This window comes from Netta rufina (assembly GCF_964035555.1).
Source record: "Netta rufina genome assembly, chromosome: 5".
NCBI classification, from domain to species: Eukaryota; Metazoa; Chordata; class Aves; order Anseriformes; family Anatidae; genus Netta; species Netta rufina.
Genome location: NC_140128.1, coordinates 17354408 through 17368544, shown reverse-complemented (window position 1 = coordinate 17368544; position 14137 = coordinate 17354408). Strand labels below are relative to the sequence as shown.

At 37.6% G+C, this 14137-nt stretch overlaps 1 protein-coding gene across 1 annotated transcript in view; it reads right to left on the bottom strand.

Annotated features, from left to right (window-relative positions):
* SHANK2 (SH3 and multiple ankyrin repeat domains 2) overlaps positions 1-14137 on the bottom strand; it is a gene marked incomplete at both ends in the record, with an annotated part of 300721 nt that overhangs the window by 144426 nt on the left and 142158 nt on the right. The window contains one exon of the mRNA XM_084287266.1: positions 7322-7397. Within this exon, the coding sequence (XP_084143392.1) occupies positions 7322-7397 (76 nt within the window). The remainder of the gene's footprint in view (positions 1-7321; positions 7398-14137) is intronic.

Genomic DNA, 14137 nt, shown 5'->3' with positions numbered 1-14137 from the left:
TGCCTGCCAGTCACCTTTAGAATTTGCCATGTAGATCAAATTTACCAAAGGCAACAAATATTTGCGAACTCTGGCTAGAGGGAGGAAAAAAAGTGATTTAAATTTTTGCTCCCTCTGGAGGAAAGCCCAGAGTACAAGCTCAACTGTTATTTGTTCCTCTTGGCCTGCCAAAACTTGAAAATGCATCACTTACAATCAGAGGCACCATATGTCAGCTTTTGCTCATCTAGTGACTAGGTGAGAGGAAGGCAGCCAGAGGTGTAACAGGGCAAGGAACTAAAGGTCACACAGAGGAAGCTAAGTCATCACAGTGGAGGCTGGGACATGCAAATGTAAAACACTAATTGTTAGAAACTTAATCATTCTCATTTTCTCAGAAAATCAAACATTTTATCTCCTGTTTTCTTCTGCTCTATCCTTGCATTTAATTATGTGGCTCCTGCTTCTAACTAACCTGGTATCACACCCTCACAATCTTTTCTTGTGTCCTCACCTTCTGGCATTTCCACTCCTTTTCCCTATTTATTTTTACTTCTCTCTTACTTTAATTCAGAAAACTTTATTCCTCCCCATGCAGAGGACATGGGTTATAGGCTGCTGCTTTCAGTTCCATCACCTAAATCTGTCCTGTCCTCCAGCAGCCCGCAGGAGAAGTGACAGAGAAAATATTGCTGAACTTGAGTGCATCAATGGCTCTGCAGGAAATGGCCCATGTATCCAATCACAGCCTTGACAAATTGGATCTTCAAGTACCTATAGTTACACTGTTTAATTTTTAAAATTGTGAAGTAATACCTTTTTCTTTAACGTTGCTCTTGGAAACTGTTGGTCTTTTCTTTAAAACATTTTACTTCTAAAAAATTACCCCTTCTAGCCCAGAAAATGTCTCAAAAAATTTAATTACTAGTTGCAAAATTATTAGTTGCTAAAAGCAGAATCTTACTGAAGTGTTTTAAAAAAAACTTTACTATTAAGATAGTAAACAACTTAAAAATGCATTTACCTGTTCATGGAAACTCCTACCACTCACCGTGGAGTATTGCATCTCATTGTAATTGCATTAGACTTTAAAATGCATCTTCATGCAATTATAGCGCAGATTTGAACAAAGAGATACTACAGTTCAGATACATACATACATGCCCTCTTTACCTACTATTTTAGCAACTACTTTAAATATTATCTGTAGTCACCAACATAAAAAGCTCAGTCATGGCAGCATACAACAGCAGGGGAGCCAAAGTGCAAAGTTGTTTATTAGCAAGTCAGATAATTTGCATTAGAAATTAAGTAATAGTAAATGAAAGACTTCACATTTTATATCTCCACCTGTTTCACAAAATGCTACAATGCCTTAATTATTGCTTAAACATATATTTAATTTCCAAAATTTAATTAAATTACATTCTTCAAGTTGATGAGGCACAAAGTATTAAAAATGAGCTGCCCTTGTCTTTCTACTGCACATTAATAAAGAAGTTCAGCACAACCAGACTATCATACTGAATGTAAAGAAACTAATTCAGTACAGGCATCAGGCAAGCCCCTCAAATATCTTTAGAAATAAAAGAACAATTAACACCAGAAAAGAACATTTTACACTTTTTGCATTTCACAATTTGGTTAGTGCTACTTGTTCCCTATGCCTGAAAAACTCAAGAGCAACCCATGTGCAGAGATTTTACACCCTTAAAAACTCACCAAGCATTCAGAGGTAAACATATCGCTACATCATGTGAACACACATTATAACTATAAGCATTTTCAGGTATTTTTACCAGCATCTCCTTGACAAAGTTCAAGCCTCATATTAAAAAACAAGCAAACAACCCCCACCCCCACCACCACCCAATTATTGTTTACTTCTTTCCATCAAAGAAAATAAAACCAAGGATAATGCTTAAAACCTATGCCAGCACACCGTAAGATTCCTTTCAAGTTATCAAAGAGATGAACTGAACAGTACACACTTCATAGAAAACATTAGTACAGCAGAACTGGTACCATGCAACAGAAAAACAGAAGAGGCCAATTATGTCAATACAGAATCCCCTCTTCTGGGTAAGGACACTGATATCAGTCTCCCTCAGACTCTTCAGGCCTAGGGGGAACCAACGTGGAGAAAAAAAAAAAATTAAAAAAAAAAATTAAAAGCTCTTAAACATTCCTTCAATGGGTAAAGACCCATTTGCCAGTATTTAACAGATTGCTGCCGAGAGCTGCACACAAGCAAGCAGTCCTCAGTAAGTACATCTGCTCGATTCCCCACGCCAAGGAAACAGTACCACTGCTGAGCCACAAGCAGGAAAACGTCCCTTTGCTTCCTCTCTGGTGCTGAAGACCTTTTGACTTGCAAGAACCAGAGGTCTTCAAAAGGTTTCCATTCATTTTAAATGTATATTTTGTATATTTGTCTATAAAGTCATAATAATTGCATTTTTTCAGGAATAGGATAATATTTATATCTAAAATTTCTACATGAACCCAAATATCAAAACAGATCAAATGATTTCTGCATCAAATTGAGAGCTAAAAAAAACCCACAGTGCGTGTCACGCTTGATATTTAATGTATTAATACAGCTGCAATTACATCACAAATTTGGGATGAGGACTGAGGTATTCAACGGGTAGATTCTCCAGGTTGAAAAATAAAAATATAAGAAGCACTACACAGCATGCAGAGTTCCTGGGCACTCAGCTTCAGATGCACCAAGGAGGTTCTCAGAGCTGTCTGGGATTAAAGCTTATGCAGCTCTACCTGACACTACAGATGACAACATCAACACAGAAAACGTGGGATGCACAACTGAGAGATCTCTCTCTTTTTTTCTTCTGTATTTATGAATCAGTGGGATTTTAAGGAGTTGCTTCCATCAGCTTCTAATGCTCATGAGACTAGCATGCTGCCACTGAAACCAAGCAGGGACATTAGGGTTAATGAATTAAGCTTTTAATTAAGCTTGCTTACACATACCTCCCAGACTACACAATCAAATTTTCCTTTTTTTCTTCATCCAGAAAAATAGAACAAAAACCAGAAAGCAAATCAATTCAGTCCCCTCATTAACTTTGTGGCAACCAACCTTTGAAAAGGTTATTTATTATTACATCCTCTCACGTGTGCTTTCTAAAGTGCTGTAGCCAAAGGAGCTCATGAAAAGGCACCAAGGAAATTTCTCCCATGCAGTGATGAGTACCAGTGAAAGTGGTTAGTTAAAAAAAGATGTGAATGTCAATTGGACTGTGAAGAAAGAGAAAGCACAGAAAGGTAGGGAACCTTACATTTATACCATACACTTCATAACTTTTGAAGCTGGCAATTAAAAAGTCATTCCTACTGATCTGCTGTTTCACTATTCTGCTAGTGGTGACAGGCAGATGATGCAATTAATGCAGTAGTAAAAGTTTCCACATCTGTGTTCTAAATTTTCCATATCCATGAAGGCAAATGGATAAAGTTTTCCACCAAATTAAGTTTACACTGTTTACATGCTACTGAAATTGCTCATACTATTTATGTCTGCAGAGTATTAAAACTAACAGTTACTTTATCACCAGTCACATCCTTTAAAAAGGTGCCAATAATTTACATTTGAAATTGAACAATTAATTAATCTTACACATTTTAATTTGACAACTTAGATTTGTCTTCCCTCCATTTTTCCTGACTGATTAACTCCCTATTCTATCCTGATGGAATTAGTTCCCTCACTGCAGGTTAAATAGCAGATAAATAGCAGATTAAAAATACAATTTGTAAAGGTCTAAATTGATTTTATTTATTTATTTATTTAAATTCAACGTTTATTCTATGCCTTAGTATTAATTTCTCTTATTAAACGAATTCAACTGTGATGAAACAAGACTTCATGAAAGAATTGATTTTAGGCCTACAAATAATTTTATTTGCATTAAAGGTAGTTCTGAATTTTAACTAGACCTCTGATGAATACTTGCAGCACTTCGGAAGCTTCCCCTTTGCTAGCACACAATATTGCCCACTCAGCCTAGATAAGACAGATTGAAATAACCATTTTTCCAAACTGGACTCAGTAGTTTCCTCAGTAGTTTCCCTCAGTAGCTTCCCCCAGCTCTCAAAAGCAATGTCCCACGGTTGTCAGGGCTGCTACTGACCACAGACACAGGGAAGACACAAAACTCCAGGGATGTGCTAGAGTAGTGCTGTCTTGTCTTACCTTATCTCCCTGCACCTGTGTTGGTGTACCTGCTCTTTGCCTGTGCAAGCTTTCTGCTCCTGTCTGGGGCCATAAGGCATGTCACGAAGTAGAGCCTTGGGCCACAATGTTTCCTGGGGTATGACGCCATGCTCCAGCCACTGCAGGCATGGGGCTGCCTGTAAGCTCCATCTGGCAAGGCAGAAGGAAGCTTTGGCCATCCAATTTTTCAGCTCAGCCTCCAGAGCTGCAACATGAGATGAATGTCCAGAGACATGTATTTACTCTAATTTGTCCAATAAGAACTCCTGCTACATAAGACTCGCCCATGTCCACAATTGCAACAATGCCTATCCTTCCCTTCAGTGTTTGCCTCTCTGCATAAGATTAAAGGAAATTGATTGCAAGGAATTAGTTCTCTAAAGTTTCTAATAAAACAGTAAAGAAATCCCTGTAAAGAAATGGTAACAGAAGCAGCGCCTGACAGCTGCAAGAGACATCACTTTTGCATAACAGAATTAATGCATCCCATCAGCATTTATACCAGCTAATACATTAGACTTGATAGTTTCAAATATTCTATTTGTATGATATTTAATGGTTATTTGTACTGGCAAGGAAGTCTCATTGCTTTTCTACATGTTAGTAAGCATACTATCCATTTTCCTGAAGCATTAATGTATGGATAACTCATTTCTTATGCAAAGCTGAAATAGGATTTAATGAACCTCCATTACTCAAGCTGCACATTTTCCTAAAGATGAAAAATGCCATGTACAATGTATTTTCCTGCATGTGAATAAGCCCATTAATATAGATTTCTGAACAGTATTTCTACTCAGCAATTTTTGCCTTCCTTGGAGCTGGAAGGAGAAAGTGAGGGGAGCAGACACTTCCCCTTACTCCCCCACATCATCTCTGGAGAGGAATTGAGTCAGATTTGTTAATACTTTGGTTTCAAAGCTCTTCTTAGATTTGCCTTCTAACAAATGTTTATTAAATCTTAGCTGCAAGCAGTTATATCATTTTTACTGTATTCTTCCCTTACTTTGACAGGAAACCATAACAGAAAAAGTAATCAAAGCAACACACAAATTTGGAAATATTGACTATTGTTGTTTGTTTGACATCACGTTTGCCTCTTTTTAACAATTTCCTTCCCTGAAGAAGCCCATCCTAGAAAATAAATGTACTCTACATACTAACAAGACATACTAAGCTCCTGCCATAGTTAAATACAATTTTTTTCTTTACCAGCAATATGTAAGAGCCAGTAAAATTACCATTTAGATGCACAAAAGCTGATCTGCAGCCTCAGTCAAGTATCTGAAACTCAACTTCATATGCTACTGCAGTTTTAAGAAAGCAAGTCCTCATACTCTATTTTATTTAGAATAAAAAGTATCAGAACAGTGTTTTGCTATATGGTGTGTTGTAAAGGATGAAGAAAGAAGTTTACCTTTCATCATGGTATATGTTCTCCGTAAACACGTCATTAGAGCAAGTTATTGTAAATGCCTCAGAGAAAACTTATTTCTGTTCCAGCAACTTACTAGGTTTGGAAACTCAGTCACAAAAAATAGTTTTTAGTTTTGCTTATATTATTTTTACAATTCTTGTAGAGAAAAATGTTATGCTAGTCTACCTTTCAACTGTATATCTTGGAATTTCCCATTAATTCTACCTTCTCTCCTACATTTCCCTTTCAATTCCTAGTTGCACTGCTGGACCGTCATTATTACCCTTCTAAATGGCTCCACTGGGATTCAGGTCTCTGTAAAAATTAGTTTTCTCCAAAATCTTCCTTTACTCAGAAGCTGACAGGAGGAATCTGTTGCTTTCCCTCATACTTCTCAGACAATTAAGAGATACTGTTGACAGAATCAGGAACAGTTGTAGATATATTTCATACCTAATTTCTCAATAATTAGGGAGTATGAAAACTTTCATTTTATTTGATAAACTTTCCTGCTCAGCTGTAGTCTGAATCACACAATGTAAATTTTTGAGAGCTTTGCTGTTGCATTGCACAAACAAAATACCTTAGTGGTAAAAAAATCAATCAAAGGAACAAACAAACGAAGAAAGAAAGCACAACAATAAAAACAACAAAAAAAATGGTTTCAATGGAGCTGACATTTTCAAATGAAAACATCTTTTGTTAGAAAGCAGGACTATTTGGTATCTCTGAGGTAACATAACGTGGCTATAGCTTCTAGCATTACTGAAACAACTCTATCCATTAATGTTGAAATATAGAGACAAGGCTACAGTGCTTATGATCACGAAAATGATCATGAAATCTTACAAAAAGCCAACTCCACTCCCTGGAAATATAACTAGTAACCAGTTAACTTGCTTTGCAGAACAGTTATGTGTTTCATAGTAGAGACTAAGAGCTTCTTTTGGCGACTTTATCATTATTAGACTACATAGTCAATCATATCATTGTCCAGCTGTGAAAAGCTCTGGTGACTTGGCTGACCATTGCAGGGTAATATCCATGATGTTGAAATGGGATTTCTCTTATCCCAGGTCACAGTAACCAGAACTGTACTGTGTTCAGTATACAGCACACTGTATACTGAACAGGAACGTCAGACCCTCCAAAATGGGATGATTGTAGCCAACCCACCATCTGCTGCCCCCTCCCACTGCGTCACCAAAGCTTCCCTCTGCATCCAACATTGCAATACTCATTCAAATTGCAAAAATTTATTTTGCAATTTATTTATGTTAAATCACAACAAATTGCAAAAATTTATTTTGTTTTTCCTGTCAGCAAGTATGATTCTGCAAACAGATACAGAAGGCCAGATCTTGTGAAATACCCAGCTTAAGTGGTCCTTGACTGTGTAAGCAGCTGGAACATACAGCATCTGTGAAATGCTGATCTCTCTCACTACTCATGAAAACGCAACAGTGATACTCATTATTTCTTTGCTGTTTACTATCTTTGCATACCCGTCCCATATGAAAGGGTAAACTGATAAAAAAACACTTTAGATGTAGAATGATATCTTAGAAGCTCAGTTTAGTCATCTGTTTCCCTCTTTCCCTCAAAATTCTAAAACAAAAGTAACAATTAAACAAGATCGAGAAAGGTTTTGTAAATAGATTGCAACCAAAAAGAAGAAATCTTACCTTGAAGCATCAAAGCTGTCATAGGATCCAACTGTGTAGTGTCTAAACAGTTTCTTTGTTCTATCTGATCGTGTTTCTGCACAAAGAAAAGGGAACATTTAACAATACTCCTGTGCTTTTTAATCAAGCACTGCTTTCATTTGCCATTTCAAGATTGATCTTCTGCTATACATCAGTTAAGAAAACCTATAGTATTTATAGCAAATTAACATGGTCTCAAGGAATTTTGAAAATATTTTTACTTTGGAGCTGAGGTATTCTTTTAACACATCACATGCATCAATTAAACAGGGAGAATCTGTAGATCATGTATCATTTCATTTCTAAGTTTGAACATCCCAACTCCATTCTCAGAGGCAACAACTTCCTTGGACTAAGAGGCAAAATACAAGAAGAAAGAAACAAGAAAAATAAGCAACACATTTTGGACAGGTTGGAAACATAGCCAAAAAAATCCAAACCAGTATTGTTGTTGTTTAAATGTACACACGCAACACAGAAAACAAAAGCTTTTTCAGCCATTTTATTTGGCATATAGAGAAGGGGGTAGGGGAAAAACTAGGCACCCACAATCATTGCCATCAATCAAATCTCACAAGAAATAGTGCTGTAAAACATGTACTACAATTATGTAGCAAAAGGAAACAATTCAACAAACTGTGGAACAGGGGGCGAAGCAAAAAAGAAAGAAACTCTTTATTTCAGAAACATGATGATCAAAAGAAAAAGATACAACAACAAATTCACCAAAAATTAATTTAAAACCTCAAGAATATTAGAATTTGTTATTTATGCCTTTTATAAGAGGAAAAAAATCAAAACACCAAAAAAAATCCCACATCATCCCACTGAAGCAGCTCCCATATCCTGTGGCTATCAATCTATTATGACCACAAAATTTATGTTCACAAGTATTTCTACCATCAGATTCACCAACATTAATACTGGTTTAATATGGCTATAACAGTTCAGTTTAGAACAGTATCTACAGGATGACAGACAACAGAGCTGAACATCTCTCTTCCTTGGAAATAAGCTTTCTTATTGATTTGAATGGGTATCTAGAAGAGCACCAATAAATCAAGCTTACAGGAAAGATACAGATGCTATTCTAGTATTCATTTGCTTCAGTTTTCACAGCAAAGAGCATAATCTTAAAGGCTTACACTGAAAGGCTACCACAAAGTACATATTTAAATTACACCTTTGGGGAAGGACAAATATATTGTACAGGAGGTAGGTAATTCATTGTCATGTTCTTCTTCAGATGACAGAAAAACATACAAATTTACTTCCAACAGAGGCATTCATACAGAATAAAACTTATGCAAAAAAAAAAAAAAAAAAGAGAGAGAGAGAGCAAGGAACATTGTTCAGTAGCTTTATGTATTACAAAACTTATTATTCAAAAAGTATCAATTTTCTGAGTCTTACTCAACCTTTACCACAATAATATTTCAGGGTATTCATTTTCCTCAGAACAGTATCTCTAGTATGAACCCTTTGTCTCTGGCTTTATCTTTCAAGGGAAGATAGTTATACAGAAACTGTGGGTTTTGAGGCAGGAAAAAGTTTGGTCTAAATACAGGCTGGACCTCAAATGCCATTAAAATTTTAGCCTAACAGACTTCAAAGAGCAAATTGAAAAGTTTCTGATTTAGCTTGTTACCATGAAATTCTCATCTGCATGGCCCAGGATTTTTTCATTTAAGGCCATCCTTACTCTATCAAAACAGATTTTATTAGTTCTCCAAACTAGACAAAGCCCTCAAGGTAAGCCATCTCTATGTCACAACTTTTAAGGACGTTAAACGCTGCTACTCTGAGATGTAATGTCAGATGACCAAGTGCTAGTCTGCAGAGAGAAAAAATAATACATCAGTGCAGGATGACAGGCTTTAAACACCATCAAGGAGCACAGCGCAGAAGTAAGTACTGGGAAGCAGACTTTGTGAAAAAAAAAGAGTTGACAAAAAGTCTCTCTCCTTGCTTTAACCTTTACAGCTGACTCAAACTGGATTGTGGGACTTCAGCATATTCCAAGCTGGAGACATAAATACAAGTACACACCCAAACAGAGGAATTACGGCTGGAAATAAAGATGCAGGTTGCAGCTGGCTGACAGAGTAAGCAAGTTACTTCATAGTGGTGTACTTCCAAGATACAAGAGATGCCTCTAACAAATACTAAGAAAAAATAGAACTATATACCTATACACAGATTTTGGAAAGACCTGCCAGCACCCTTCCTACAGGATGGCCAAAGAAGGAGAAAGTTCCTTATACAATATGAATCCTACTAGATAGTTTTGTTTACGTTTATTCTCTCCCTTTGTCATTCACCTACCAGCTGTATTTTCTGCCAGAGACACCTAACATTTACCCCAGGTTCTAGGTCCTACTGCCCCGACCCACTGCCTTTCTGGAAAAGCCAAGAAGAGCACAGCCTGCAGCAGGACTAACCTAGCACCTACCTAGGTACAAACAAAGCTCAGCCAGGCAGCACAGTAGCTGCAGGGCTGGAGGACACCACATTGCCTTTCACAGAGTAAGAGCTGTAAGTGTAGTGAGCAGCGATGGTACCCAAGGCTACATGACATCTGCTCAAAGAGATTTGGCTTTGAAGTTGCTCACTGTATGGCTGTACCTCTCAATGTGCTGTAAGGGTCCAGTGAATTTTATAGGTCACACCTTCATCACTAAGTTGAGAAGGTTAGCTTCAAAATTCAATGACGTGCTGTGACACGAAGGAAAAAGACCTGCATGAATTGCAGTCTATTTAATATACTGAGACATGACCAGAAGCCACATAGAAAAACTTAAAACTGGATTCCACTTACAGTTTACCACTGGCCTATTTTCAGCAGTCGGTTAAAAATAATTAAAAGAACAAGGTATGATGACGAATATTTTGGAGCTCTTAATGCCACTGCTTGAGCCTTAAGGAGCCAGATGTTTCTTCTGCAGAAACTGTTTTCTATAGCATGATATTTCAGTGCTATTAACGAATACAAAGTGGGTGGGAGGAAAGACACAGTAAAGCAGATAGCTTTGTTCAGCTACTTAGTATTGCAAAGCCAGCACTCTAGCTGCAGCCTGTATCTGCTCCCTGCCTCTCCCATCCCTCTACCTTCCCCCACTTCTTTGTGTGCCATCATATTCACAGGGATTATTTGGGAAACCATTAGCCATACAAATCCCTGAACTCAAGGCTAAGTGGCATGTTTCCCAGGTTGCTGTGTAAGCCCTCGAGTTCTTTAATTACCTTCTTTTCCTAAAGCCTGACTCAGATTCCAGTCTGTCCTATTACGCAGCATAAGTACACACACCCATAAGGGGAAAGGATTAGGAATTTGTCATCATAATGAACAGGATATTGGGGAAAGAAAAAAAATAAAAAAGGCCACTTTAAGGCTTCTTTTTTTTTTTAAATTGACTAAAGAATACAAAGAACCTATAAACAATTGTTTAACAAATGTTTCTATGAATTCACAACAGAATTACAAAATAAACAGGTATAATAGCACCAAGAGGTTAGTTTTGGCTTTCAGTGGACTTTTGTGCATTCTTATGTCCTCTCTGTTTTCTAAGGTCATTACTTTCAACCAGAACTCTTTGGAGCAAGTTACGACCACCTAAGACTCATATCTCTGTCTATCACCATTGCTTTACCTGTGGAACGTTTGCAGATTTCTTTTTCAACTTGCTGCAGACTAGAAAGACTATCAGGAAGACACAGACAAAAAGGTCTAGAAAAACATTATTTAGCAATGTGTATATTCCTTCATTGTTACTGAGATGAGTATCTGTCACCACAGCCAAAAAGTCACTGCATGAAGTTGGACCAGTTCAAAAGTTATTCCAGGAGGATGACCAAAGCACCAGCATTTGCAAAAATGCTCTACTTTTCTTTACAGCATCAGGGGAAAAAAAAAAAAAAAAAAGATCATGGGAGAATCATTCAAGATTTCTAGAGAAGCCCCAATTGTAACTCCAACACATTTGTTTCTATTATCTCTAGTTAGCTAGCAGATTCTCTCTACAGGCCTTCATCATTTCTAGGATACAGCAACAGGACATGCCTGGGTACGAAGCACCAGGACAAGGTCACAGCTAACAACTCTGTCCTCGAAGTACCACACTGTTATTCACAGAGTAAATGGCATTTTATGCAAAAGGCAAGGCTTTCTCTACAGCTACAGAAAATATCTTCTGTAGGAACACATCATTACCACAAATCTCCTGACTTTCTGCTACAAAACAAAACAAAACAAAACACTGCCTAAGAGACTTTCTTCCCATCAATTAATACACCATCACCTAGGAGCAACCTGAGTCCTAGCATGACAGCCATAGAGAGTCTACAAGGAACAAAATAATGTGGCCATTTTTTTCCTGGTCCATTTACCACTGAAGCCAATGGAGTTGCAGCAGAAATAAGCCCTTTGCACTGTGCAACAGTGGTAATAGAAATAATAAAACCTTAGCTTTTTCTTTATAAGAAACATTTAATGTTGCAGACTTCTCAGTATGCAACTGACTCAAATCGTGACATTCTGAATATGATTTTTAGGGTCAAAGAAAGGTGATCACTGAGAAGATGCAGAAATAAAACATATTATTTTTTTCTTCCACCTCAGAAGGAATGATAGTTTTCTTCAACTGAGAAATATGCATACGACTTCCCTGCGGCTTCCTGGTGTTAGCCTCATAACTGACCACAGGACTCCAGCAGTGCCTACAGATAGCATTATCAAAAGCTGAATATTGCTGACACTAAAAGGAAGAAATAAAATTTGGACTCTAACCCACACAGATAGATACCTCAATTTTCGCTCTGTGTCTTTCATGATTAGCACGTAACTCTTGTAAGCACACTACAACAGACACCGGTACTGTTCTTCGTAGCAGCTTGCTTACATACTTGATATTGGTTAGAAGCATGAAGAGCTAGGGAAAGAAATCCCAAAGCAGCTGCTTTCATTTCTTCTCTCCCCTGCGGCTCCTCGCAGGGCGGCTGTGTGTTTCCTAGGAAACTGTGCGGGGCTGCGGTGCCGGCGGGCACGCTACCAGGCCGCTTGCCAGCCCTGCGGGAAGGAAGGGCTTCGAGCCATCGGCACGTGCACAGGCTGACCCAAGGACTGGAAACACAACCACCTCAGCTGGTGGGGCATTGGCGTGGCATTGGTGCCAAGTTAGAATCCTTCGTTTTGGTGCTCAGCTGGCCACAGCAAGTCAAATGACTTAGCACCATCCGAAAACATGCAGCTTTTCTTTCTCCTTCCCCAAGAGCACCTTCAAGGGACACAGAGAGAGCTGGAGATGCTCTTCGCTAAGAGAGGGCCAGGTACAGCACTTGGCATGCGGCTGACAGAAAGCAGCACCCAGCAGTAGCAAGAGGCTAAGGCTTTCACTTTTTTAACCCCTCTTACATTTCCTGGGCAAAAATGCTTTCAGGGCTATTTATGTTGAGGGTTAGACCAAAGTTATTCAAAGCTGAGGAAAGAGGTCTGAAATTCTTTGTTACTGCCACATACACAGACTGTAAGTAACGTTAATAGATGTCCACTTGCTCTAGCCATTTTCTATACACTTATTTTGGAATAAGATAGTACCATATAGCCTTTCCTAAAATTGACCTAATTATATCACAAAAAATGTTGACCCTACAAAAAAAAAAAAAAAAAGTCGAGAAAAAATTATATGGGATTGAAAATGTCACAGTGGATATCATTTATGTTTCTATTCCAATAACTTGCACATTCAAAACATTTGCCATACTAAATGATGCTGAATTAATTCTACTGTAGAGGAAGCAACGTGTGAAATAGGCAGCAGGTCTGTTGGATACTACATCTCAAAAACAGCTAACATAGTGGACATTCTTGTCCCAAAAGCTCGGCTCAAGCTGTGTTTCCCATTTATTGAATTAACTAAGCACGTCTTGCTTCAAAAGTCTGTGCTGCTGTGGGATAAACACTACTGTATTATGTGCTGGTCAGAAAAATGCCATTTTATGTGACCAGATTAATGAAAGACAGATCCCATAATTAAAGTAACCCCTTGCTTCACAAAAAGGCCAATGACTGCAAATTGTACCCGCTTTGTTACTATCAGGTACAGCACAAGTAAAGCTTTGTAAATCTTAGATTTAGGTCATAACATAATATATAGATTGTGTGAAACTATGTATTAAGGAAATAAATGTTACATTTCAAAAGCCAAAAGAATTTTGCATGGAAGAGTCACCCTATTCCTTCCACGGAAAATGTATTGTAAGCACAACTTTCATACTTTTACTCATTTAACACATTGTTAGTTCAGTATGCATTTTGTTTTTAAGTAACAAGAGATTTTCATGATAACAGACACATTAATGAGAAGAGAAGAGAAAAGAGAAGAGAAGAGAGAAGAGAAGAGAAGAGAAGAGAAGAGAAGAGAAGAGAAGAGAAGAGAAGAGAAGAGAAGAGAAGAGAAGAGAAGAGAAGAGAAGAGAAGAGAAGAGAAGAGAAGAGAAGAGAAGAGAAGAGAAGAGAAGAGAAGAGAAGAGAAGAGAAGAGAAGAGAAGAGAAGAGAAGAGAAGAGAAGAGAAGAGAAGAGAAGAGGTCATTCATATCACATATGGTAAAGTTTCAATAATCTTTTCAGCAAAACCATTTCCTTATTCCCTTTCCAGGTTAGAAAACTGAGATTCATCAAAACAGAGATGTTCCACAAAATTTTGTACAGTAAGATTTTGAAAAGCAGAAGGGTTTTTCAGACTTATAATACAATAGTTTAACATATTTTATATTTCTTTCTTTGAACAGTCATTTGA